This window comes from Solenopsis invicta, chromosome 5, assembly GCF_016802725.1.
Source record: "Solenopsis invicta isolate M01_SB chromosome 5, UNIL_Sinv_3.0, whole genome shotgun sequence".
Lineage (NCBI taxonomy): Eukaryota > Metazoa > Arthropoda > Insecta > Hymenoptera > Formicidae > Solenopsis > Solenopsis invicta.
Genome location: NC_052668.1, coordinates 16,275,489 through 16,302,117, shown reverse-complemented (window position 1 = coordinate 16,302,117; position 26,629 = coordinate 16,275,489). Strand labels below are relative to the sequence as shown.

Genomic DNA, 26,629 nt, shown 5'->3' with positions numbered 1-26,629 from the left:
ATGGCAAGGAGGAGCGTCGCAATCTCGAGTCTAATGAGAGATTACTGTCCGGATGTTACGCGCCGTCGATCAAATTAATTTACAATTATGATTATAGCGATATCGCCTGTCCGAACGTGTCTTCGCTTCGAGGCGTGAATCTATATCAGACTGTGCACTTAAAAAAAAAAAAGTTTGACCAACTTTTAAGCTAGAAATCCGAGTTAAGCAACTTAGCACTTCACACTTACTGCTACTGCTACTTTAGACTTTCGTCAAGTTAAAGTAAGAAATGTAACACGCTTTTTCGAGTTACGTGTACTCGAGTTACATGTATTCGTAAAAACTTGACTCAACTAAGGATATCTTCCTGAAATTTTGAAATGTTTAAATTGAAGTTTTTATCCGCCCGCACATTTTGTCGTACTTGTTATTTCAGTAATACGATATCAGCTCTCGTAGTGTGTGGTGCTCATTTACCTTAACACGATGAAAATGTTTGACGTAAAAAGTTGATGACAGAGTGACTAACGAGGAAAGTTGGCAGCCTGCAAATTCGAAAATAAGAGAACTGTGTACAAATGTAGAATAGTTGAGCACTACCGTACAACGGTATTTTTCGTTGCGGATAAAAAACGGATTTAGAGCGTGAAAAAATCGACTCCAAATTGGTCGGGGTGTACAGCTGCGGGGAATTTAACGACGTAGAATTATTTTGCATTTGAAAAAACAGAACCGAAACGCAATGTTTTTTCTTAGCTTCCCCATGATGAGCGTTAAGTGTATGGCTAATTAATTTACGAAATATGCATGAAGAATGCTGAAACGTTAGTATTAACCGCTTAACGAGCTCGTGCGACCGTACCACGTGTTGCCGATCTTCTTTGTACATACGCGTGTATACGAGCGCGCGTACACATCCACGTACATATCTATATATACGTGCGTGGGAATGTATCGTGGAGAAATTGCGGAGGACGATCGATAACTGAACACAACGAGCTGCTGCAAGCTCTTCTCTCCGCGTTTGGTCGTGCTTGAATCGGTAATTCTCGAGTTCAGCGCACAATCCTTTGGATATATTTGGTAATTCTGTTAATATAATCATGGAAGAAATTGTTTTTCTCTTCTTGCCGGATCCAGATTATGTTTCGAGAGATGCATAAACATTTGAAATTACTCTTTTCTCCTAACAAAGTGAGCCTTAAAATGGGGGCGATGCGTATTCTGAAACCACTTTTATAAAGTGGATAGGTGTTACTACTTTGTTGAAGATTTACAAAATTTTTAAGACCTGTAAAAGCAAAGAAGGACTTCAAAAAATTTTTTTTATAATAATCAACTTAAAAAAAATATATATCTTTTTTAACATTCTTCCAATGAGAATTCTTATCTTATCGCGAGTCGTTCTGTGTAGCTATTCAGGGGCGAAAAAATTTCTCTAAGAATGAAAGAAAAGTTCTTTAAGGAATCTATCAAAGAACTGGAATCGTACTAGATACTAGATACTCCGCGCTCTGAGAGAGCAAAAGTTTCCTTTAACACTTTTAATACATCAACGGGGATGAAGCGTTTAAAAATCCAAGATAAAAACACGGCAGGTCGGAGGAGTGCTTTATTTTATCTCGAATTACTGTTTCGAGTTGAGCAGACCGCGGAGAAGAGACAATTAAAACTTTAAGCTGAAATAGCACCACCGTCACCGTCACTTGGACAAACTGAATTCTTCGGACGATGGAAAGCTTTCTTTAGGGCCACAACTCGCTCGGGGAAAACTTCGCGATGATTTAAAACGCGATGTGCTTTTAAAAGATGCTTATGTATTCTGATCTACATATTGAAATACCTCTCCAGAATTGTTATCATATAATAAAGATCCCCATTTGAATGAAATGGGAGATTATTAAAAATAATTAAATTGGTAAGAAAGTGGAATACTTTTCTTTAACAAAAATAATTACCTTTTTTTAGTGGTTGAAGATCAGGCTGTCATTCAAGAAACAATAAACGCGGATGGAGACAGTGACAATTCTGAAAACCGCGAAGAAAGTAAATAAATATATATTAAATTTTTTAATAAGATAATAACATTTAATTTATACATTTTAAACATACATGTATTTTTAATATAGATGAGGAAGAAGAAGATGAAGACGAGGAAGAAGAAAGAGAAACTGTTTATCAAGAAACTGACTTTAAATTGGATGAATTTATTCAAAGGTACGATAATGATGTAATAGAGTGCTCTAAATCTATCGCTTTATTTATTTATAGATTGTTTATTCAATTTTTTAATATTCTTCATCTGTTCTTGAACATTAATTAATTTAGTTAAATTTCAATATAAAATAAGATTAAAAATTTAGTTTGCAAAGTTTTGCCCTTGTTTTAAAATTAAATGTAAAGTTATATTATCTGTTTGCGGTTTTCAAGCTCTTTTACCATGTTTTCTTAAAAAAAAATCAGTGAATCAAAATATTCTGTATGTAACGGAATATAAAGCAATATTTTTGTAAAATGTAATATATTCGAAGGTTTGCCAACGTGAAGGTCGTCAAGGCTTTAGCACTTTTAATGCAACAATTCGAAAGCAACTCGATCGAAGTAAACCACTATGTAGCAAAAATGCTACATCGTATCGCTTGGAATTGTAAAATGCCGGGCATGATATTTCAAGCATCCATCTTTCGGATTTTTCAAAAAATCCTTGAGTCAAAGAATCCTGAACACAAGGTAATAAGGCATAATAAGTCACTAACTAATGTTAATAATCGTAATAATAAAGTTACATTACAGACTAAAAGTTTTTGAAGACACTTTCAATGTTTTCGAATCTCATAAATAATTAAATATCTCGATGAAAAAGAATTCGTGAATATTTGAAACACGCATTTTAAAAAGATAGAGCTTTAAATCTGTTTTATTTCTATATTTTGTGACTAAATTATATAAAATCAAAATTGGTATTTTTTTCAATATTTTTTACTTTGAAATGAGAGAGAGAGAGAGAGAGAGAGAGAGAGAGAGAGAGCTTAATAAAACACCATCTGACAGAATTTAACATAAAAATATTTTAAAATAAACTTTTCATGTTTTAAAATGCTTCTTTTTTTTTTAATTTGTACGACAAGTTTTCGAATTTGATTTTTCGTGGTAAATCTAATTTTTATAAAAGGTTTTTAATTTTGAAACTAAAGGGTTTATAGAAAGACAGTAAGGAGAAAATAACGTTATATAATATTCACTTGATTTATACAATTTGTTTTAAAAATTTTTGAAGACTTAACCGTCGATGATTTTTAATAAAAAAATAATTTCACTTATTCTTTATAATTCTATATTATTGCAAAAAATCATCAATTTTTATTAAATTAAAGCTTGGAAAGCTTATACACTTTAAAATATCTTTGTGCTAAATTTTGATTGATTGTTATCCATGTTACACTTTACATAAAGTATACTAATTTAGTACAACAGTAATTCCACTGTCATAACATCGATTCTTGTCCTTTAAAGTACAAAAATAAAACAAAAAAATAAAAATGGGATTAAACTCTAATCTTGTAAAACAAGAAAACAAAAAATAAAAGTAACAAGAGTTTAAATCTTGCTGGGGTGTATTATGTCACACCTCACCTAGTTTACTGAAGGTTAAAAGCTCTGTCTTTGCTCTTTAAAATGCGCGTTTAAAAACTTCTCCACGATTTTTCGTTCACCGATTTATTTAACTTTTCATGAGATACGAGAAAATTGCGAACGTTTCTAAACTTTTGGCTGACAACGTATATAAGTTCGCAAAAAGCGTTATATTTTTGATATTGTCCAGTCCGACATTTTCCTCGACAGATTTTCTTTTCTTCGCAATGTAACACTTTATCATTCTTCGCACATAATAAGAACATAGATAAGACTTTGCAGTTTCTTAGCTAGCGACAAAAATTCTTTTCCTTTCTTGTATCGCGCGATAAATTTCACGAGCAAGCTTTTATTGCACCCTTGTATTGAGCTTAATGGTCCACAGAAGTGGACTCGTCGAGCAGCAGAAAAATCGATTTGTGCTTTAGGAGCTCCAAAAGTTCGCGGTCTTCATAATCCGCCGTTTCATCGAAGTCGCCCAGAAGAACCGGAAGTCGTACATGGAGCTGCTCTTCTGGAAGACTACCCGCGACGCGACAGAAATCGTGGATGGCTACAGCGCGGAAACGAATAACAAGAAAGTTTCACGGGCGACCTGGACGGAGGCGGAAGAGGACGAGCTGCGTACTCTCTTCATGGAGCATCAGACTAACAAATATCCTCAAGGTAAACTCTTTATATTGTCCATTTCTCGCGGAGGAGTCTCGTGCACACATCGTTGAACTCCATAAATTAGTGCCTTTTACGAGAACATGCTTAAAACATAGAGCTTTTTAGTACGTAATACAAGGCAAAGAATGTAATATGATTCAGTGCAATGTTTAACTTACAATTTTTAATCTTATTATGATCGTTTAACCATTATGGTTTAAATTGATTAAAAAAATGTCCATCCTCTGAAATATCCAGAAACCAAGAAAATACAAACTGAGTGCAAAACTGAATCATTTATGTGATAACCGTAAATTCACGTAAGATTATTGTAAATTTCTAGATTTAATTGACTGGCTATTGGAGAACGTCGTCAATGAAAATCGAACACGACGCACCATCATCAAGAAACTCAAGGAGATGTGCCTGATCGTCAATTCTAAGGTCAGCATTCATTAACTGGTGTTAAGAGAAACAAAGGTTCCCGAATCTTTACTGTTCTTGAACTCTCTAATTAATGTGTACACTCTAAATGAAATAGATAGATGTTTCAAAGTTAGCGAAATCAAGAAGACGCACGCATCATCAAGAAACTCAAGGAGATGTGCCTGATCGTCAATTCTAAGGTCAGCATTCATTAACTGGTGTTAAGAGAAACAAAGGTTCCCGAATCTTTACTCTTTTTTATTTATTTATTTTTTTCACCTAATATTTCTCGCGTGAAGAAATAGCCTCAAAAGATTTAGCATACAAATTTCTGTACCTCCGCTCTAAAAACGTAACGGTCCATCCATATACCCCGCGGCAATCCCCGTTGTGCTTCGTCTGACAAGATCAATGATTTACGAGAATCTTGGAAGGGCAAAGAGAGGGGCCGGTTTCGCCCGGCCTCGAAAATAAGTTTCTAGACTACTGCCTCCGCTCCGACGGGGTTGAGCATATGCAAAAAAATGGAGCCGAGAATTGCTGCAGAAACTGTAAATTCTCCGGAGACAATACCTCTCTCGACAGTGTGAGGCTTTCCACCCTCGTTTCCTCGTTTCTCTTCCTTCCACCGTTGCGTGAGGTTTCCGACGCGAGCTGCGTGTTGACGCGAGCTGCGTGTTCCTTCTACCAGCCGACAGTCTCGCTTTCCCCACGCATGGGAAATATCCGTGTACGACTCCCTCGTCAACGCTGGCGGCCCTAAAACCGGCGGTTCCTTGAGAAAAGCTATCGTTTTGTTTGCCTTGTGCCTTACGACATACGTATAAACATTTGCATCACCCTTCGGGCTACGAGAACGCGAAGGGAGAAACGTGACCCGTGCGCTTTGTTATGTTTGTCAAACTGTAAATGCGCGTGTTATGAGTAGATATTTTATAACTATCGCTTCGACAGCGGAGAAGCGAATTGAAATACATACTTTATTTAATTCACAATTATTTCTACGCCAACTCGTGCACAACAGGATTGTGTACTCTCAAGCATATTTGACATTAATTAACCTCGAAACTAATGCTATGTTATTTTTTTTTCTTGAATCATTAACATTTCCTAAAGAAACGTTCCGAGAAGTGTATTAATCTTGCTAAGCTTGGAAGTGTTCCTTTTTTCCCCTTCGTTATAACTCTTTTCTTCTGAAAATACACGCTGCAATACGGTGATAAAGCATGGGAATGCGTTAATCAAGCTTCTTATTGCGGCAGAGGAGTTACTAACTAGTTACCTTATTTAAAACTTGAAATTAATTGAGTTTGTAGGGAAGCTCCTAACAAGGGGAAAAAAGCGTAGCGGAGGATAAGCGATGCAATACACAATACAAATACCAGATCTTATTCCGCTGCTCTTGCAGATGGAACGCGGCGTAGGAGAATCAGCGAAAAAATTTTTTGTTCCTTCAGAAAACGTCAGCGTTTCTTACGCCGGCAATTCACAATAATTATTTTTAAAACATTGATCGTATGCGACTTTTATTCAAAATGCACGACGTCTCTCAATCGTTTGCTGAAGTTTCGTCTCGAAACGAAACATTTATCCCGGGTAATTGTTTCGTCGAAGAAAAATCGAGCACGGGGGGGGGGAGTATGATTAATTTTTCGATAATGTTTCTCGACATTAACCAGTCGTGATCGGGAAAAAAATATATTTGTCTCCCCTCCGATCTTAATTCGCTATTAATCACAAGCGCGCAGTCACCGGCGAAAGGAGGGTGGCTACGTCGGCGGAAACGTTTTCTGCGACGTATTATCGATTCCTTCGCGAGACCTTCCGGTGGAAAGGCTTAGTCGCGGAAGCGTTCCATTTAAATAATTTCATGCGTGAGTACGTTTCGTCTCTTTGAGCGAAGAGAGTACTGGTCGGGGCAGAGACTACGACCGAGTATTCATTTGACATTCATTTAGTCCGTGGAAGTCGCACGATATTGCTCCGACGGCCATTTAGGGGCCTCGTTTCGTCGAGGGTAGAGCGTAATCGCTGGAAAACGAGCGACCCAGCTTCTTCTTTTTAAATACGCCTACTGACTTAGAAGCTTCTCCCGAGATTATGCGGAACGCTTTGTCTCATCAAGCCTCGAGATTATGCGCACGCAAAGTACTTTCCGAGAAGATTATAAGGATCGAATAACGAGTACTAATTTATATGTATACTTGTATATTTACAAGGATATCGATATTCATCCGATATCAGGCCTCAGTACTTTGATCTAATTATCGCTGAATCAATCACGACTAAAAATTTTTCCAATGATCCTATATTTGGCGAGTCAGCAAAGTTACAATTCGCTGCGCGAGTTCAATAATTGTAACTAAGGAGACTTTAATAGTTCTACAAAGAATTGATATTTTAAAGCAATTATACTCATTACACAAATTTTTTGCTACAATAAAAATGATTAATATTTGTTCATTACAATAGCAAAAATATTTTAACTAGTGTGTTTTGTTAGCAATTTTAATCTACATATTTGATTAATTTTTGCAGAAAAGTATTTCAGTGTATTAAAAAATTTATTATACTATTATAACAAGTATGATTACTTATAATTACTAATTTTATTTAACTGTAAAACTTTGCTACTTTTATATAGAAAAAGTTAGCTATTTGTATATTACGGCTATAGCTCTGCTGAATCAGTGAAGTTCTTAATTATTTTAACATATCTTTTTTTCCATAAGAATCATTGATTTTGTTTTATTATTAAGTCCTGTTATTAATTTAATTATTTTTTAATGTTTACCCGTATCTCTTCTATCTTTCTTAATCTCGAAAAACTGTAGAGAAATTATTGCGAAAAACATTACCTTGACTAGAGATCACTTATTTACTTTAAATTCGAATTTGGGGACTTATATTAAAGAGAGAGAAGAATTATTTTATTAGAATGCCGGCGAGAAAAATCTCATAATGCTGCGTCTTTTCTATTGTGTGTGGTTTTTTAATTACAAGAAATAGGACTGCTGCGCGTTTATCTGTTTGTGGTACCGTGTACTGTGGCAACTAGAAGTTTTATAGATTCACGATTGCCACAGACCTGGAAAACCCAGGAAAAGTAATGAAAATTTAAATCGATCAAAAAAAACCTGGAAGAGTATCGGGAAAAGATATAAAAAGAGTACGTAATTTGAAATTTGCTTACAATTTTTGTAAATACTGTTATTTTAAAGAGTACTTGCAACTTTTTTAATGTTACATTTTATTTTTTTTATAGTCAAATGCGTGCACTTTAAGAAATGATTTTTTAAAAATCATTTCTTATGTGGCAGAACCGTGACACATAAAAAAAACTTGAGTAGTAAGAAAAGTAACAGTCGATTATTCTTCGTAAGAAGATAGAGAAGTTATGTTTTTCATTGTAAAGATTATTTATGTCTATTTCACATTCTATTTAAATTTAAATTTATGTCTATTTAAATTTTATTAAAAAATTTATATGTAATGACATCGCCATTCAAATAATATTCCAACTTAATGAGAATTTTTTAAACATTAAAATTACCTTACGTCACAAGCTAAGTCCTTTGGTACGCTTGACAAAATTTCTAGATGTTAAACATGACTTTATTGTGTCTTGTACATATTGACTTTCTCACATAACTGATTATCTTGGAAAAGTCGAACAATTATCGTAACCGTGTTTAATATTACAGCAATTTTCAATGGATTAAAAATATTTTAATCTCTTTCCATCACGAACGATGGTCTGACCCATTTTCTTAAATCTCGTAATTAATTAGGGTGTGCGAGCTGAGGTACAAAAGAGATTACCTAAGGAGTGGTCTGAGGAAGAAATCGCCCAACTTACGGAACTTTGGACACAGTTCAAGGACGATGATGGTAATTTTTTAAATTTATTTTCTTCAAGCTAATTTCTCATTATATTTCCCCAAATTTCTTTTCTATTTCCCGAAAGTATTTTGATTAACTTTGTGATTTCTCATTTGTTCGCATTTCTGTCCGTTAATTTTTAATACCATTAAATTATTATGAAAATTAATTTCAATTATTAATCACAGGGAAATAAAGAAATGAAGTTTACAACTCGGTAGCAATAAATTATTCGTCCCGGCAGAACATATTGTAGTAATTGCCATTTATTGTAATTTGTAATGTATCTACGAATCATACGCGCCAAAAATGGCCTTAACCCAATTCCCGATATAAATTTTCGCGATAGAAATTCGTCGTAAATTTCAGCGTTAATTCTAACCGGGTATTCGCGTTCCGAAACTGTTGAAATATTTCGCGAATGCGAAATTCGTGCGAGAATTCGTTAACACCGGAACGATTCCTAGGATTTAATTAAGCTCCGAACATCGGACACGCTTGGCTGCTTGTAGTAATAATTTCGAATCCGCTGGGACGAACGAAGAATAATATCCTTCCTGACAGAGACATTTTCAGAGAAGTCTTGTAAAACTTGTTTCATTTTCATACGAATCCGCCGCTCTCCATAACTTTTAATCTCCGAAGTCGCTTCCCACGCCAAGCGTAATTCTCAGATGTCCACGAAATGTCAAGGGCATTTTTCTTCGCTTCCCCCTTCAAAAATGTCCGCAAAGTGTTTTATTCTGCTATGTTCTTACTCCGCGGTTGTTAACCTCGGCACTCCCAATGGGCAGACAAAAGTATCTGCAAAAATGTCACATCGTAAGAGAGATAATTCTTTTTCAAATTAAATTTATCCCGTAACAAATCTCTCGAATACGAGTTTACGCTTAATATCGGAATCGCGTTTATACGTAATAAAGTGCCTCATAATCTTTTGAGAAGTTAAATTAATAAGTCTATAAAGAGCGACGTTCAATTGACTTATAAATACATTTCGCCGACCTGAAATAAAGTCCGCCCCTTTTAGATAAAGCCCGCCCCGTGTCCCTTCGCAAGCTCTAATTGATTTAACTTTAAATCCCTTCAAAATCTCCGACAGTCGTCTACGACCTTCCCTTCGCGCGCGATTCTTCCGCGAAAGCCTCTCCTATCGTTTACGTCGTGCAGTTTTCCGATGATGCTATAAAAATTGAAACTACGCAATGTTCCCAACAGATCCGGTAGATTTGATTTTCAACGGTCTTAAAATAAAGCGGCCGAAGCCGAAGATCAAGGAGAAGCTTCTGGAATTAGGATTGGCGCAGGATCGCAGGGAGCTGCGCAAAAAGCGGACCAGAAAAAGCAACCAGGGTGAGCATACCTATTCGCTCTTCCCTCATCACGATCCGGTCTGGAGCATCCCTTGTTCCGGCCAATCCCATCCCATTCCATTCGCATCTGTCTTTCTTACTATCCTCCGATTCCGCGACTATTCCCATTCGATCAGTCTTCTAGTAACGCGATTGCCGGCGACTGCATAGAGCGACTCGCTTTCAACGGGGAAAGCGAAACGACGTGGAGATAGAGAAAGAGAGAGAGAGAGAACGCGAGGGAGGAAGCGAGAAGGAGTAAAGATCAATTTGTACAGGATTCTTCTCGCTCTCCTATCCCCGATTTCTTACGGACCGGAGAGAGGAAAAAAAAACCTTTCGTCGATATTACCAGCGGAGACAAGTCCGTGCGTATGTTTGCAAGATCATTTCTGTTTTCTTCTTTTATTATACTTTATTATACTCGGCAATGAAGCGAGGGCGATTCCGCAAGAATTTTTGTCTCCACATACGCGAATTGTTCTAGTCTTTGATTCCGGCGTTATACGGGAATGAGGACGTTAAACTGCGCAGGTTTAATTAATATTTCCTAAAATATCGATTTATAAATTCAGATATCTAGTTACAGATATTGTGTAATTTTTAAAATAAATTAGAAGATAAACCAATACGGTTATAGCAAGATATTGGTGCTGAAATAACGTTTTATATATTTCAATTCCATATCGAACTGCGCGCGATTACTTTCAGTTTCAAACGCAGGTCTTGAAAATGAAACATAATTAAATTTAAAATTAATTTAATATTACCGATACTAACTTGTATCTCTAAAATCCTTTCACCCCGAAGAAAGTGAAAAATTTGTTGCGAGAAATATTACCTCGACCAGAGATTAAACCTGGATTCCCCAATTATACGGCCAAAAGACCGTCTTAGCTAGTTTATTTTTTAAATCGTGATATTGTGTATTATATACTTTAAATTATTCAAGATACTTAAATGTTTGTTCAGCAGGTTATGCGGCAATTTACGCAATAGAAGTTATTATAGAATCGGAATGCGTTGTTAACCGAATGCTATTCCGGTGAATCTAAACTTATTAAATTGCTAAGCATTTATATCATGTGGTATTCCACAACTATGTAACGGGTAATATAATCAATCTTCAAAACATTCTTTTCAATCAAAACATTCCATTTATCTACAGTTGTAGTAACGTTTTTTTTTTTTTTGTACGCAATTTCGAATATTTCAGAATTAACAAATAATCTTGAATATTTTTTTTTACTGAATCGAGAATATATTTTTGCTGTCACAAAACGAAAAATAGTTACGATAACAAATTATAAGATACAAAATTGCAAATAATAAATCATAGCAAATATTCAATGTGTTACGCAATATTCAATTTTTATCAAAAAATACGGTTAGATATAAAAATCGAACATATTTCTACATCTCTTTTTTTTCATATCCCGAACGCGATATGCCGTCAATTCGTCAAGCAAATTTGTGTTCCAATTTAATTTTTTCAACACTCGAAATAATATTTACGCGTTCCTTTTATTTTCATTGCCCATATTTGATGTTTATAACGATATCATCACGGAATATCAATCTCGTTATTTAATATCGGCTGCGAATTCCAGCCGCACTTTCGCCGCTCTTGGACCAATATCACTCGCCTTAGCCTCCCTATTATAGTGCCGGAAGGAATTTCATATTTATCATGGATATTGTTTTCCTCTCTCTTGCCCCTTATTTGTATTCAATGCATTGAGATAGCTCATATCGTAGATATACAGCTGCGAGATGAAGCATTGCCGAGGAGTCGGTTCACCTTATGTGTCTTTGAAATAACATTTTCCCTCAATGTCGCGTTTTGATGCAATCTCGCTATCCCATATGGGACCTGTGTTGCAGAAAATGCAATTGTTTTTTCGTAAGAGAGTATACGTAATTAATATTCTGAGTCTACAAAGATTTATGTCACAAATCTAATAACTTGTTCTTGCTGAGATAAGAGAAATGTCAAGCAAAACATGATATCTGTGTAGACAAGAAAATACTGAAACATAAATCATTTACACTACGATTGGAAAATTATTTTTCTTTTTTAGTCGGTTATAAAATTAGATCTTAAATATAAAAATTTACTCTCTTTTTTTAAAGAGAATGACACGATACGCACAATATACATAGATTCAAGACGAACATAAATTTAGATCTTGCGGGATTATATTTCAAATTCATACTTTTGCAGAATTGGAAAAAAAGGAAAAATTAAATTCAATGTTACACATTGAATTTATACGTCTTATAATAATATATCATGTACGAGATTTATTTAATGTTACGTGAAATATCTCGCGTACACATACACGCGCGACAACGCACGCGGCGCACTTTACACACGCTGATGAACGCTCCGCTCGAGAAAGGTTCACATCGTTTCCATGCATTGTGCGCAAAGGTAAATCGTCGTGGGAAACGCAAGCTGCCAGTAATTCTGACGGGAACGAAAGTTCAGCCACCGACGACGAAGACGGCGAAGAAACTCGAAAATCCTCGAAGCGCGGTGGCGCACCTCGCCGGAGCGAGGCGCCGTCGACGAAAAAGAAGCAATGGAACAGGCGGAAGCTACCGACGATCGTTTACACGGATGCACAATTATCCGGTCTCTTGAAGGACGTCATCGACAGAGGTGAATATCGTTGCCCTCTCACGGCTCCCGCTCCCGACGTTGCATCCGCGTTTTTGTGATTAATGAGAGCGCACTTGTCGCGAGAGAACGGCGCGTGCAACGTATCCCTCGTTTCCTTCACGCAGGATAAATGTTCTCCTTGCCGGCGAAAAGGGAGGACGGCGATGATTTGCAGAAGCCATTACGCGGAAAAAAGAGATGACTTGTCGGAAAAACGGCTTCTCAAGTCACTGTTTGGAGTACGTCACGTTGCGGGTTTCGCGTAGACTGCACAAAAAAAGTTATTTTAGGAGAAATTTATCAATCCAGTTGCGCGCTATTCATCCGCTCTGAATAATACACAAATAATATAATGATTTACAATGTTTATAAAGTTTAAGAAAATTGCAAGATATTTTGTCCTCTCTCGAGATATTATTCGATCACAGTTAAGACTAACAAATTAGTGATTAATCCTAATTGGCTAAGCTCTCTCATTAACGGAAAGAAAATTAATTAATTTGGGGGATCTCTTGGGGGGGGGAAAAAAAATCTTGCGTTAATTCAGACATGAGAGAGGCATTGGAATGGCTCAAGGAATCCCTGCAAGACGCTGTGGACGATCGTGACGAGGAGAGCTCCGAGGGCATACCCTTGGTGCCGCTGACAGATTACTCGTCTGTTGCGATGGATTCACCGAGTTTTCAAAAGCTCCTTCGCGCCATGGGATTTGTGCCACCGGCTGATGCCCAGGAATCTTATTGGCGTATCCCGGCGAATATACTTACGGCTACGCTCCAGAAACGCTACAAGCTCATCGGAGACGCTTTAGCCGGGGAATTTGTTGTCGAAGGTAAATGAATTAGCAAGCATGGGTGTAATATTCAAGTAACGATTTCTCTTAATTACGAAAATGTATGGCAGAAACGCGTAAAGATTCCGATACAGATGAAAGGGCGGACGACAACGAGAGTGAAGATGATGACAATGTATTCGAAAATGTTAGAAAGCTCTTTGCACCCAAAGGTCAGTGCAATTATATTTTTTGTTAGGATATTGTATTGTATTTACGCATCTGAAATTGACGTTTGTGTCATATCACGGTTATTGCAATAAATATTTCCTAGTGCCTTGGTGGTTTGATTGATATCAAATAATTCAAAGTCTTTTTTAAATTGAGATTTATTATGCAGCATGTATATGCATGCGCTTTTTTACTCTCATGCATATTTAGAGAAATTAGAAATATATATATATATATATTAAATTTTTAAAGAACCGGAACCCTCGATTTCTGGCATCGGACAATCGGAATCTAGTAAAATTGCGCCATCACAAAAATCCAAGACATTATCGATATTAGACGATGAGAGTGATGAAGCGGAAATTACAGAAAGAAGTGATAAAGCGGAAATCACAGTAAAAACGAATAAAGGTACATTTAATCGTTTATCAATTAATTCAGCTACTATAATGGAACGAGGAACGCAGAATAACATTTTCTCGCCCTCTGTATTCGGGCCAGCAAACTGCTGTTCCTTTATCGCAAGTTTACCGACAAATAAATTTATTGGTTAAAATTTTTTTTTGACCTTAATAATAACGTTCGCAACAATTAAAATTTCAGGAGACACGAGCAACGTGAGAAACCGAGTAAGGATGCTCGACAGTTCCTCTGAATCGGAAATTGAAAGGGATATTGATGATAAGAACGGTCAGTAATGTATGCTGATAAAAAATAGGGATCGATCGACCCTTTTTATTCGTCACGCGTTAACCATAAATTTACATGAATTTTACAGATGACACAAAGAGGAATAGATCCGATTCTTCATCTGATACGGATAAACCGTCCACTAAGAAACGTCGGCTACTCGATAGCGACGAGGAAGCAGAGCCACTAAGAAGTGATTATACTAAGGCAAATGGCGCTCCCGTAATAATTAGCGATAATGAAGAATTATTGCCCAACGTGCGAGCCGAGCGACCCAAATTATCTCGCGTAATAATCAGCGACGAAGAAGATTAGGAAAAAAATCCGTTTATTTATTTGGAGCTCCTGATATTTAAAATGTTTTTAAGCATTCAAAATGTTATCAAAAGTATATCAAGATATATCTTTTTTTATTGTTCTTAACTCGAATTATAAGGTAAATTTAAATTGAAACATTTTATTGATTATTCTATAAACATACTTTCTCAGATTGAAAATTATTAAACATGTTGGGGTATATATTCAGTTTCGCAAATTATAATTATTCCCTGTTTTAAGAACGTAAGTTTATAACTTATAATTAGTTTTAAGAAAAAAATTTAGCTTTAACGCTATTAGCTTCAGCTGGGAAAGCGACATTCGGGAGACTTGCAGGCACCGGCTTTATCTGCGAGCGCTTATATTGGAGCATTATACAGCAAGCGTTGTAAGCTTCGTCGAGGTTCCACGTGTTTCCCCATTGCCCTACGGCCTTGGACAATCGGTGGCACCCGGCATACACTTCAGGGTGCCAAGAAAAACAGTTCCCGAAAGGCGTCCACATTTCGCCAAGTAACGACGAAGAGAACATGCGAGCGCGGCGGTGCCGGCTGGTGAGCGTGTCGCCGCCGTTGATTCTGAGTCATTCACCCTGGTCACATGACCAGCCAAGCAGGTTCGCAGTGCCGCGCGGCACGATCAACCTCCTCGATCACGTGCTCCCCGGTTCGGTGGTTGGTCAATGCGGCTGACTTTACGTCTTTTGATGGGCAGGTGAGGAGTCTTGGCGAGTGTTAACGATACGTACGTGTGCATCGAGACGTAATCGCGCGACGAAAGACCAGCACTTGCCTTTTTCGATGCCCACCTTCGACGGCTAACGACAACGCCACAGACCGCGGACCCACGCGTAATGTCGCCGCAAGGACTTCGCGACTCGCGGATATACGACCAGGGCACCATGCTGGGCCAAGAATCGTGAAAAACGCCTAGCCGCGAATCTCTAGTCGCAAATATATTGTTACGTGTGACAAGACGCGAGGCCTTCTATTAAATTTACATGTATAATTAATCAATCGTCAGTTTATTCCTCTGTTTCTTTATTTTTAATACTCATATTACTTTTTCATATCATATTTTATCTTATATTATTTTCTTATATTTTATATATTTTATATGTATATTTTTGTTATTTTATTATTTTATGTTTCTCTCTTTCTCTCTCCCTCTCTCATTCTCTCTTCAGATCATTTAGGTAAGGTATATGTGTTTAATAATAAAGGAAATAAAATATTGTTCCTCGATTTCCTGTATGTTTTCCTTATTTTATCTTATGTTTTATCTATATATTTTTTTTTATATTATTATTTACCATCTTATTCTTTTATCTTCTTCATCTTATGTGCATAAAATATGCAAATACATTTCTTTTGCTATTTTTTATTGATTACCCGGATATCATTATTATTATTAAAATACATGGAATCGAATTTCAAGTATTGGTTACCTGGTGAATGGTAGGTAGAGTCTAACATCTGATTGTGTCTGGCTACGAGCAGCCGCAGCCACTTGCGTTCGAGAGCGGCACGTCTACGGTAGCTACGGAGGCGATCGTCGTTCCGTCATCTTCGTCACTATAGAACGACCAGATTCCAGAAGGGTGACCACGTGCATTCTAATCTCAACTTTTGGATGCCAGGCGCGCATGATGCAGTAGGAAGCGAGTCGCTGCGGCGAGTCCACTCGCGGAATCCAAGCTGCCTCGTCAGGACACGTAGCTACCGTGATAAGATAGCATGCGAAAGAGTTAGTAGACCGCAGCCAACGCGTTTCTCATGATCTCCTGGTAGAAGCGCGGGCTTCTTATACGGTTGTAGGTGGATGGCATCTCCTCTCTCTTTGTGGACGGTATCCCCACTCTGTGCTTGGGAATCCCTTCCAGTCGTATTTCTCCTCTCTGCACATTCTATATCTTTAATTAGATACGGCGCGATGGAACGGTGGGAGGCGACTTCTAAGAGTGAACAGGAATCTGACATAAGTATATACAATAGAAATTTAAAGTCTAAAGCAGATATACTTTAGTATTCAATAATCTCTGTTAAATATCTAAATAATAAAAGGTTGCTAAAATTAATTTCTATCGTAAAATTATAGTAGTAAAAATACAAAACAAAAGAGAATTGTATGTGTGAAAATAGCTATCTTTTATTATGTGCAATATATCGTGAATTACATTTTATTTTTATTATTGCTGTTTGTCAAACAATATTTAAATTCACCTCTGTTTATTCATCTCTATTAATGAGTGTATGCAATATTAAAGCATTTGATATTGCCATACTCATTATCTGTAACAAATATATTTTTGTTTGAAGAAAAGCTTGCGACTTTTTGTTGCTTGAATGCACGTGTAAATTATAATTGTAATCTATTTTCGTAATTTATATTCAAGTGTATATATGTATATATGTATGTGTATATATATATATATATATATATATATATATATATATATATATATATATATATAACTTTTAATATATATAATTTTTATATTTTTTGTAAAAATACCTTGTGTAAAATAAAATGTACGCATTTTATTAATATTGTAATGTATGTATTGTATTCATTTAATAAAAATACATATATTACAATGTCTAATAATAAAACTGAATAATATGCATCTTAATGCATAATAACGCAAAAGAAAAATTGAATGAAGTGCAATCTACATATCCTATAATATCAATCTAATAAAATTTAAAAAAGTTAAATACCGAAATGCAGAGACATTAAGTAATTAAAAAAATATATATATAAAAGTTGCTACATGTAGTTACTTACAACTCGGAAAGTTTCTAATGAAAGAACATAAAATGGACCGCCTGTTAAAACAATTGGCCTCTGTGCCTGTATCATAATGACTTGCACTAATCGACCGATATCACGGCCTTTTAATTCTTTTCCGTAGAGCTTACTTTTTCCAAAGATCAGCAATTCCCATCCGCAACAATATACTGAATCCGCCATTTTCAGGCCCTAGAATGTAAAACCAAAATTAATTGTTTAACACACTAATTGGCATTCTTTGTTTAACTTCAGTCTTCTTAAAAAATTCTTAACAGAAAACATTTTGCAGTACTTTATTGTAAATGAATGCCAGGAATGAGACTAACCAAGTATTCGATTTGAGTGGCAAGGAAACAGAAGATGTACAATTGAAAGGCGGCGGCTAAAAAGTACTCGAGCAAAGACCATAGTTTCAAGATGGATTCCATGTCAAACTATCGAGATACACACTTTGTAGTTATTTAATTTGACTAGCAGCATTGAATGTACCAGAGCCATTTGATATTTAAAGTAAACGAAAAGTAAAATCATATTTAGATTGAATCATAACTATTTTTCAATGTAATCTCTTTTTAGCTCAGCGTACTTATTCCAACAATTGAGAGTCATTATACTATTTTTATAAAATGATTTGTCAAGTACTGTATAATAGCATTCACATTTTACAGCATCGATAATTTTATTGTCGCCAAATATTTTTTGTTTGATATCAATTCAAACTTTAATTTATGTATTTTGGCCATTGCAATTGTTAAACGATTTTGCTTCAATACGAGCAAAACACGTTATCATCGTCCGCATAATTTCTTCGTACTCAAATGTTCAAGATGCATCTACATTCAGTTAAAATGCTTATCATCTTTATCGTCTCTCTCTAATTTTAAATCTGCAGTCAACTAAAACCATTTTGTGAATCATTTCTTTGGTTACCTATATTCGCGTCTATTACAGTGTTCGCTTTTACAACTCGTTTGATCGCGCTTATATTCGATAATCAATATGAACAGTTTTAAATGACTGTGACCTACCCAAAATTGAATTTAATTTAGCTTTAATTTAGATAGCTCTCTTTTCATTCAAAAAATAGAATTTTATGACGGCACGAATCTCTTTTCTTTTCGTTTTACAGAAATTATTAAGAGTGTTAATAATTTCAAACAAGCAAAGACTAAATTTTACCGAGGTAAAATTTAATATTTGCTTGTTTGAAGAATGTAATAGAATAACAAATAGAAAATTTTATTAATATTGTTGCTATCTATTTTATTTTAAATTGATTACATTAAATATCAAATTCGCATACGTACAAAGTGTTTAATGCATCAAAGGTGCCTGTATTATCGAATACGTAGAATTCATACCGCAATTTTAATTACTGATGCTTCGAACGAGACTAAACAGAGGATAATTAATGTTTCGATGCATTGCGCGAACATTGTTGGACCGCTAAAGGCTTGTAGCATTTTTAGAAATCTAAAAATATACATATTTTTTAAACACGGTTAAATGTGTTGCCTGCTAATAATATTCTTTCAGAATAGTAAGATGCAATTGTAAACAAAAGTTTTGATTAAAAAAACCTAAAATTACTAATGAAATTGATACCTCAGTATTTACAAGAGAATATTACATTATTGCATTAGATGTAAGACATCCAGGATTTTAGGTACGAGAATGTAAGTAACAATATACGACTTTAATAAAAACGTGTTTAATTATTTTCAAAAACTTTTTTTTGTAACTTTTGATAATATATAATAACTAAAAAAATAATTTATTTTTTGAAATAAGAAAAATCTAAATGTGATAATTTTAGAAACAAAATTGTTACTCTCTTTTGTTGATCTTCCCTATATATTATATAATAATAATTTGAATTAGATCGCTTAAGTATAAGTTGCACACAAATAATTAAGGAAGCGTCAAAAATGATCGAGACTGGATCTTTGTTGCCTAACATTATTTTATATATAAATCTTAAATACGTTTTTAATTTATTCAAACTGCGTGTCGAATAAAGTAAAACTAAACTTGAAAAATTGATGTTATTATCAAGTTAAATTAATCGTCAATATAACAATGATTAGTACTTAAAAAAAACTGTAAATAATTTATTGCAAAAAATATTATTGCAATCAGAATTCGAACCTGGAACTCCCTCATTCCGTAGCGTCTCATACCAATTTAGTTACCGGAGCATGTAATAATATTTATCGCGATAACCAATTGTATATTGAAGAACATATTTTCATTTACAATTTATTTAGTTTTTTAAAGCTTTGATTGCATTTGACATTTCCTTTGTTAATAATGTTATATTATTATTACACTACATAATAGTCTAATGAAACCGTACGTTTTAATTTCCACATGGCAATCCACACAGTTTTTTAATTTCTTCTCGAGATTGAACATGGCCTCTGATTCGCTGTAATTCCCCAAAATATTTTATTTCCACGATTCAACAGTTTTAAAATAATTGACGAACATATAAATCATACTTAGCAAAAATATTGTCGGTTTTTTTCATTGCCATGGTAATGTAATGAAATTGTACGTAGATGACCATCAACATGGTGACGTAAAAAGTGTCGTAGCAAATAATTCCGAGAGCAGGAGATATTCCACCGATTAGTTGCATAAGATACAGGCTAACGTAGTTATAAATATTGTTGGTATTTAGCGGATACCATGCGACAAATGGCAAAATTCTTTGATTAGATGTCTGATTAATCGCGCTTATCTGATCGAGTGTCCATTCTAGAAGCAATGGATTGGCACACCAATGTAGAACGCCGTAGATGCAAGCAAATGTCCAACACCATAAGAAGTAAAGGGAATATTTGCGTGCGTATTCCATTTCGTTGTTATATGTTTGACACCCTGATAAAAAGATCTTTAGCAATCTCAATACAGATATAATAATTTTTAATAAATAACAATTTGCAGATAAAGCTATTTGAAATATTGAAGAACGTGAATTGCATTTATGAAATCAACGTGAAAATTTATCTTGTGAATATTAACTAAATTTGAAATAATAAAAGTTTTACAATATCACGTTGTCAATTGTAATTAATACAATTTTTTTTGTTTACGTTTCTTGGCGATTTAAAATATCATTTTTCGCAACATTTTGAAAATTTTATTATGAAAAATACAAACAAGTTACATTGCAAACATGGATACCGCAAAATTCAACAAAAAAAGAATCAAATGAGACTAGCCATTTCCTATAATTGTTTGGAAGTTGAATACAAATCTAATTTTCAAATTGCTGCATCCCATTTTTGAAAAATTTGCAATTAAAATTGTAAAAAAGAAAATGATTTTCATGTACTTGTCATACAACTATGATATGTGACGTATTGGAAAAGTTCTATCGCGATTAAAATTATGTATGTTAATAGGACTTTCTATTATTAAAAGAATATTTTGTGTCATTTTGTACAAAATTCAACAAATTACATTCAATATAAAATTTTTTTTATCATTCAAGAAAATTAAAAAAAATAACTAGTCTCATTCTGTTAAAACAAGAATTGTCATTTTTCATTGTAGTGTGTAATTGACGTATGTACCTTCCTCGCTGTCATCGAGTCGTTGACAAAGTACGTGACAACTTCCTAACTTCGTTACGATATCGACAATTTCTTTATTTTTATACAAACAATAACACCATTTTATCAAGCCTACTGCATGCATGCCGATTACTCCGATGATATTAGCAAATAATCTCAGATCGTGGTTCATCGTAACCGCAACTATTTCCGAGAACAGGAGCACGGAGTTTATCAATATAAAGAAAATCGTCCCGCCGGTTGAAATCAGTGCTGTTATTAGCGAAAACGTCTTAACGGGCCAGATCCGGGCATATCCGAGTACTAGAAGCACGTGTGCGATATAGTACTTCAAAGATATCGTGTCCTCTCTCTTGCTGACTTCGTCATTCTCGCTCATGTTTTGATTCACATTTCGAGAGAAGAGAGGAGCAGGCGGAGACATATCTGAAAAATCGAAACGAGAATCATCCTTCGCTTAAAGATTCGGTTCATTCACGCGGGAAACGGTACGACGGGTTTCGTGCAAGTACGCGAGGGACATAATGCCACTCTTGTTTCGCATATTCCCCGGATACATGTACACCGGACAATTACGTACGTTACGTCAGACGACCTGAGACTCGCGTATGTACGTACACGGGCCGGTCGCTCACGGACGCTCTCACGGTGCAAGCTTTATCGGTAGATTGTACATACACATGCGGCGAACGCGCTCATGCCATCGGCAAACAGAAGATAAAGGCTCTCGTTTCTGTTCGCAGTAAAAATATATTTCGTCGTCGGAAAATTATCACGACTGACTTGTTGTCATAATTATACGCAACGATAAGATAATACTTTACAGCTTTTTTTTCCGAGTGTCTGGCGAACAACTATCTTATTATTAATTATTAATAGATACACTTGATGTTTTGTAATTCCTTTATGATATTGATAACGTGCTAACAATTCTATTGATATAATTATATAAACAATATTTGACTGTTCAACGTAACACGCATAGTAATATAAATTTTCGACAGGCGTATTATTACCCTGTCGAAAATTATTACCCTGGAAAATATTACAGGAAAATATTGGTGCTACGCTTATATTTCTGTGATATTAATGCTATTAAAAATTCATCCACATAATCAAGAACTTTTATATTTCTTTTATGGGTTATAAGGTGCAGGTAGAATGACTGAAATGGAACATCTGGAAAAAAGATATAAATGTTAAAAGAGATAAAAAATATTAAGTTGTGACCTCTACCTTTATATTAACAAGTAGATCCAATTATATACTGACAGTGTCTAAATATTAGAAATACAATTTTAAATAATTTTTACTAACGTTTCACGTACTAATATTTAATTTAATTTAATTTAATTTTTTTGCTATCTACCTCTGTAATAATGATTATGGTATATGGTATTGATCACTATGATTGAATAAAAAATGAAAAAGGTTTTGAGACCTCTGCGTCCGCCTGCATGATTTCTCTTCGGTCTCCATGCTAGAAAACAGAAATGAAAAAAAAAATAAGTAAAAAATATTTTTTTGAAAAATAACTTAGTCTCTACGCTCAAATCTCTACGCTCAATAGAGGAATATTAGACATTAGGAATAAGAAATAAAATTGGAGAAACAGTTTTCTAAATAAATATTAAATGAAACGCACAATGGATATTAATTTAAAAGCTTAATATTAAACATATATAAAACAACTTATGTTGATCTGTACTGCTTGTTTTTTCAGAGGTATGCCATGTATCAGCGCCGACAATATGGCGTCTCTTTGGAGATATACTCGCGGATTAGCAATGGCGGTGGTTCTTGAAGGTACGAAGGTCTTTGAAGAATCCGTGGACACAGACTTTGTGAGATGATAAAAATGTAAGTACGTACATTAATAAAAATTATTAAAAGAATGAAACGTGAATTTGTATTTACATCGTTGGTATTCCACATTAAAAAGTGAAGAAGATTTATTTAAACACTGCTAAAATATCACTACGAAGAAACTAGATTCATATCAACACCGAGATACATCGATATTGATCACGTTAACTCGCGTAAATAGAAATAAAGATTATCTATAATAATTATCTATATTAATTATTATAGATAAATTATCTATATTAATTTAAAAGTAAGTTGCTATTATAATAATTATATTAATTAAACGATTTAAACAATTAATTAGATAATTAACCAATTAACTATAGGTAAGTAATGTAAATAAATTATCACAAAAATTATTTTTAAATTAAAATTGCTGCTTTTGTTTTCGTATAAAAATCATTTCTTGTTAATGATGTTAATCTTTTATTCAAAACTTTTTCTCTGTTTATTTTCCTTCAATGTGGAAATCATAATTTCCACATTGTTCCAGTCAAATTCGTGTGACAAGCTAATTCTGTGGTCTGTAATGACCGAATGTTGAGTCGTGTTTCTGGTAATGCGATTTTTATATTCTAAGACTTTAGTATTTAAATTGTTAAAATGGTTTTTTTTGTTAAGTATATCCTTCTCCATTAAATAGTTTATCCATTTAATAATAATAAAAACTCACTTGCAAACCGAATGGAATGTATATAATGTGTCTTATAAGTTTTCAGATTCGTCAGACGAAGTGCCCACTGCTGAAGACGAACAAAGATTAATCAGGAAGTCGCAATCACTCGCGGACACGCGCAAACGCATAGAGAAGATCCCGACCGAGACGATCCCGCCTCTAATAATGACTTTGCAGAACATATAATTAGGTGTAGAACGCTCGGTCCTATGGCAAATTTGTAGTTTCAGAGCATCTGCGAAATTCTCACGCCCGGGCTATGAGAGAAGTGCTTGATCGGATATTTAATCATAGTCTGTGCTCGATGCAAATTGTCTTTATCTATGCAGCGCGGAATATTCTAGCAATGTTGCCAGAACTTTACAACATTTCTGCAATAATGGAGGTGAATAGAACTACAAGTTCCTCACTAGCAATGCTATCTAATAACAAATACCTGAATTATTTAGGTGAGTTCGCTCACAGTATCACTCTAGGATTAATCTATTTTAAGTTTTACAACGTAATGAGAGAGTGGGAGAGATATTTCAACGCAAACCAACTCGTGTTTAATTTCCCGCTGCAGCGGGATCCTTTATTCATACACGAACAATGCATACGTGTTTCCGATACACGTAAGTGGCAATTTTCGTTCGGTACGGTGATCCGTTGAACTTGGAGCTTAGGAACAAACTTACTGGAGTTCCTGAAATCGTGGGACGTTCTCGGCAACTGCGACACGCGCATCCCGGTCGCTCGGGCCTCTGGCATGATTTATGCAAGCAAATAAATGTCGCCGTCGTGTCATTAGACCGGTTCGTTTGAAATGCAAATAGCATTTGCAACGCGCATCGGATACACTCTCCAATTAAGTGTCCGCGCAAACTTTTCCCGTGGCCCGGGCGGCCGCGCGGGAAGTTCGCAGGTGCTTTGAAGTCGGATATAGATTTGCCGTAGGACCGAGCGTGAAACTCGATATCTAATTATACGCTCTCTCGAGTCACCACTACCGGAAGCAAGATCGTCGGCTCTCCCCTATGTGTGCACGCGTATTCACGAATGACTTCCTGGTTAATCTTCTGGCTTTAGTCTCGCGTCATCGGCAGTATCAGCCGCTACGTTCGATTGAGTAATCGCGTTTCGCTCTCAATCTAATTGAAATCCGTCGCGTTTGCGAGGACTTTTTGCAGTTATTGACACGCGCTTTCGATTTGTATCTTATCGGGCATCCGCAGAGAAACGCGGGAGCTGTTATTTAATCCACGATCTTACGGACGCCGATCTGTAACGAAGATTAGAGAAATGTGATTAGTGCTCTCTGCAGAAATGTAATTTTGAGAAACGCAAGTTGGATATATTACAGAAAGGGATGAGTTTATATCTAATTATAAGATCTATCGCCCCGAAAAATTATCTCTCGAGTTCTCTTGGTCAACGAATTACAAGGGCTCAAGAGTGGAACTTTACTCGCGAAAGAGCAAGTCTTTGTCGTAACTCAAAAATGTGCGGTAACTTTTAAACCCGTTCAAAGTGAATGAGTCTACGCGAGTGAATGAACTGAGCGTCCACGATTCCATTCGCTTTCCTTTCTACTCGGCCATCTCATTCGCGTTGGTGCGCGTTCGTGATGGTAACACGTGGATTCGTGTGAACGCAAGCGGAGCGTGGAGCGGCCGGGCCGAGTTTTCGGAAGTATCGAACGGGTTCCGTCTCACTCCGGTTCCCTCCCCTGTCCCCGTGCTCTCCTTGCGTCCCGTTGGTCCCGGAGAACTCTACTTTGGTGATAGTATCCTGCCGCCCGTGTTGTCCGACGCGTTGCCGAATTTTGGCAATGATTGATGGCTATTAAGGACCGGGCCAAACCCGCACCGCTTGTACCACGCCCCGTGTCTCCCCGCGTCCATCGCGTATCACGCGCGCACACCGCTATATTTGCGAGATCGCAATTAAAGCAAAAATAGCGCACCGCACGAAACACCAGGGCTGGACCAACGCTCAGCCAGCACCCGCGGGAAATATTCGTTTCTGAAGCCTGCCCCGAAAGGACGTAATGCATTTTTTCCGACTAAACACCTCGAAAATCTTTCCAAGCGATACAGAGCCGTCAATCATATAAAAATTACATTGAAATTACATCGAATCTTTGAAGGTGGACGATGCGACATAAAGATAAATTATTTTCATATGGTATTGCATAAATCATTTATTGCAAATTGGCCTGCTACAATTTCAATTATCTCAATTCTTTTTATTCTCATTTCAGCACTCCGATGAGATTCAATGATGAGATTTTTCCGCTAACGCGCATTTAGATTCGCTACTTAAAAGCTACGAGTTGCAAAACACGATCGGAATGTATTCAGTCTCGTGTAATCAAATCAAGTGCACCGATCACGATTTCGCTTTCAGAGACGTCGTCGCATCCGGTGGCGCACAACGGTGACGCTTGATGGGATTGCAGTTTGACGAAGGGCACGAAGGGACGGACGAGGGGAAAAGATCGATAGTCGCCGGCAGGAGAGGCGAGCGTCGATGAAAAGGTCAAAGGTTTCAGGTGTGTTTGCGCTTCGCGCACGGCTGGTACAGGTGCAGCCTCTTCCGCGGCTCTGCTCGCCGTTGCAACAGCAACATACATGACTCTTTATTAACAACAATTAACATTTGGTCCATTGTTCATACAGGGATATCTCTCGTTGACGACGCACGACACCGCCTGGCTACCGCGATCGAAGTAACATTATTCCGATCTCTGGTCCTGACGCGAAATTGTGAAATGCCATCGACGGGATTGGACGAATCAGCCGTGATCTCGACTGTAAATTTGCAAAATTATTGCAACGGTAAAGTATTTTTGTTGTAAAATGAACAGAGACTTGGTCGGCTACTTCCGACCTCGCGTGTCCACGACTACTCCTGTAACATCCGTTATGCAGTAATATTGTGTCGCGATTGTAGGACGGAATTGATAAATAGGTGGACAATAAAAGGAGAAATAAATGCTACAAAATAAATAATTTATTCGAGACATTGTTGGGTATACATCTACAGTATCTCAGTTTGTATTTTATAAAACTTTCATTAAAACATTAACTTAATTGCGCAATTTGAAATACATTTAAATTATAGAAGCAC

The 26,629-nt window shown here is 35.9% G+C and overlaps 2 protein-coding genes and 1 long non-coding RNA gene across 7 annotated transcripts in view; 2 read left to right on the top strand and 1 right to left on the bottom strand.

The window, feature by feature from the left end:
• The window catches only part of LOC105205832 (protein timeless homolog), a 118,105-nt gene extending 103,304 nt beyond the window's left edge, over nt 1-14,801 (top strand). For 3 of the 4 annotated variants that reach the window (XM_011175361.3, XM_011175362.3, XM_039449968.1), the window contains exons 16-28: nt 1,951-2,028; nt 2,112-2,199; nt 2,514-2,712; nt 4,044-4,281; nt 4,610-4,710; nt 8,484-8,583; nt 9,793-9,927; nt 12,361-12,591; nt 13,139-13,423; nt 13,495-13,596; nt 13,847-14,005; nt 14,198-14,284; nt 14,373-14,801. In XM_011175361.3, coding sequence (XP_011173663.2) covers nt 1,951-2,028; nt 2,112-2,199; nt 2,514-2,712; nt 4,044-4,281; nt 4,610-4,710; nt 8,484-8,583; nt 9,793-9,927; nt 12,361-12,591; nt 13,139-13,423; nt 13,495-13,596; nt 13,847-14,005; nt 14,198-14,284; nt 14,373-14,599 — 2,030 coding nt within the window. In that variant the 3' untranslated portion in view covers nt 14,600-14,801. The remainder of the gene's footprint in view (nt 1-1,950; nt 2,029-2,111; nt 2,200-2,513; nt 2,713-4,043; nt 4,282-4,609; nt 4,711-8,483; nt 8,584-9,792; nt 9,928-12,360; nt 12,592-13,138; nt 13,424-13,494; nt 13,597-13,846; nt 14,006-14,197; nt 14,285-14,372) is intronic. The other variant, XM_039449969.1, reaches the window with a different exon arrangement.
• A 1,924-nt stretch (nt 14,802-16,725) lies between these two features.
• LOC113003238 (odorant receptor 4-like) lies at nt 16,726-23,654 on the bottom strand. Of its 2 annotated transcripts, none has more exons than XM_026131885.2 (8): nt 23,516-23,654; nt 20,977-21,402; nt 19,897-20,278; nt 19,752-19,823; nt 18,757-18,868; nt 17,722-17,829; nt 17,390-17,584; nt 16,726-16,893 (listed from the first exon to the last, which is right to left on the bottom strand). In XM_026131885.2, exons 2-8 carry the CDS (start codon nt 21,398-21,400, stop codon nt 16,831-16,833), a joined length of 1,356 nt encoding a protein of 451 aa, XP_025987670.2. In that variant the 5' UTR covers nt 21,401-21,402; nt 23,516-23,654; the 3' UTR covers nt 16,726-16,830. The 2 variants fall into 2 exon arrangements, with proteins under 2 accessions (XP_025987670.2, XP_039305910.1); XM_039449976.1 differs by lacking the exon at nt 23,516-23,654 and adding an exon at nt 22,346-23,479 and having other exon boundaries at nt 20,977-22,155.
• Nucleotides 23,655-24,168: 514 nt separating this feature from the next.
• On the top strand, nt 24,169-26,504 carry LOC120357931. Its single transcript, XR_005574932.1, has 3 exons — nt 24,169-25,684; nt 25,761-26,051; nt 26,179-26,504. It is a non-coding gene; the product is annotated as an uncharacterized LOC120357931 (long non-coding RNA).
• The last annotated feature ends 125 nt before the right edge of the window (nt 26,505-26,629 follow it).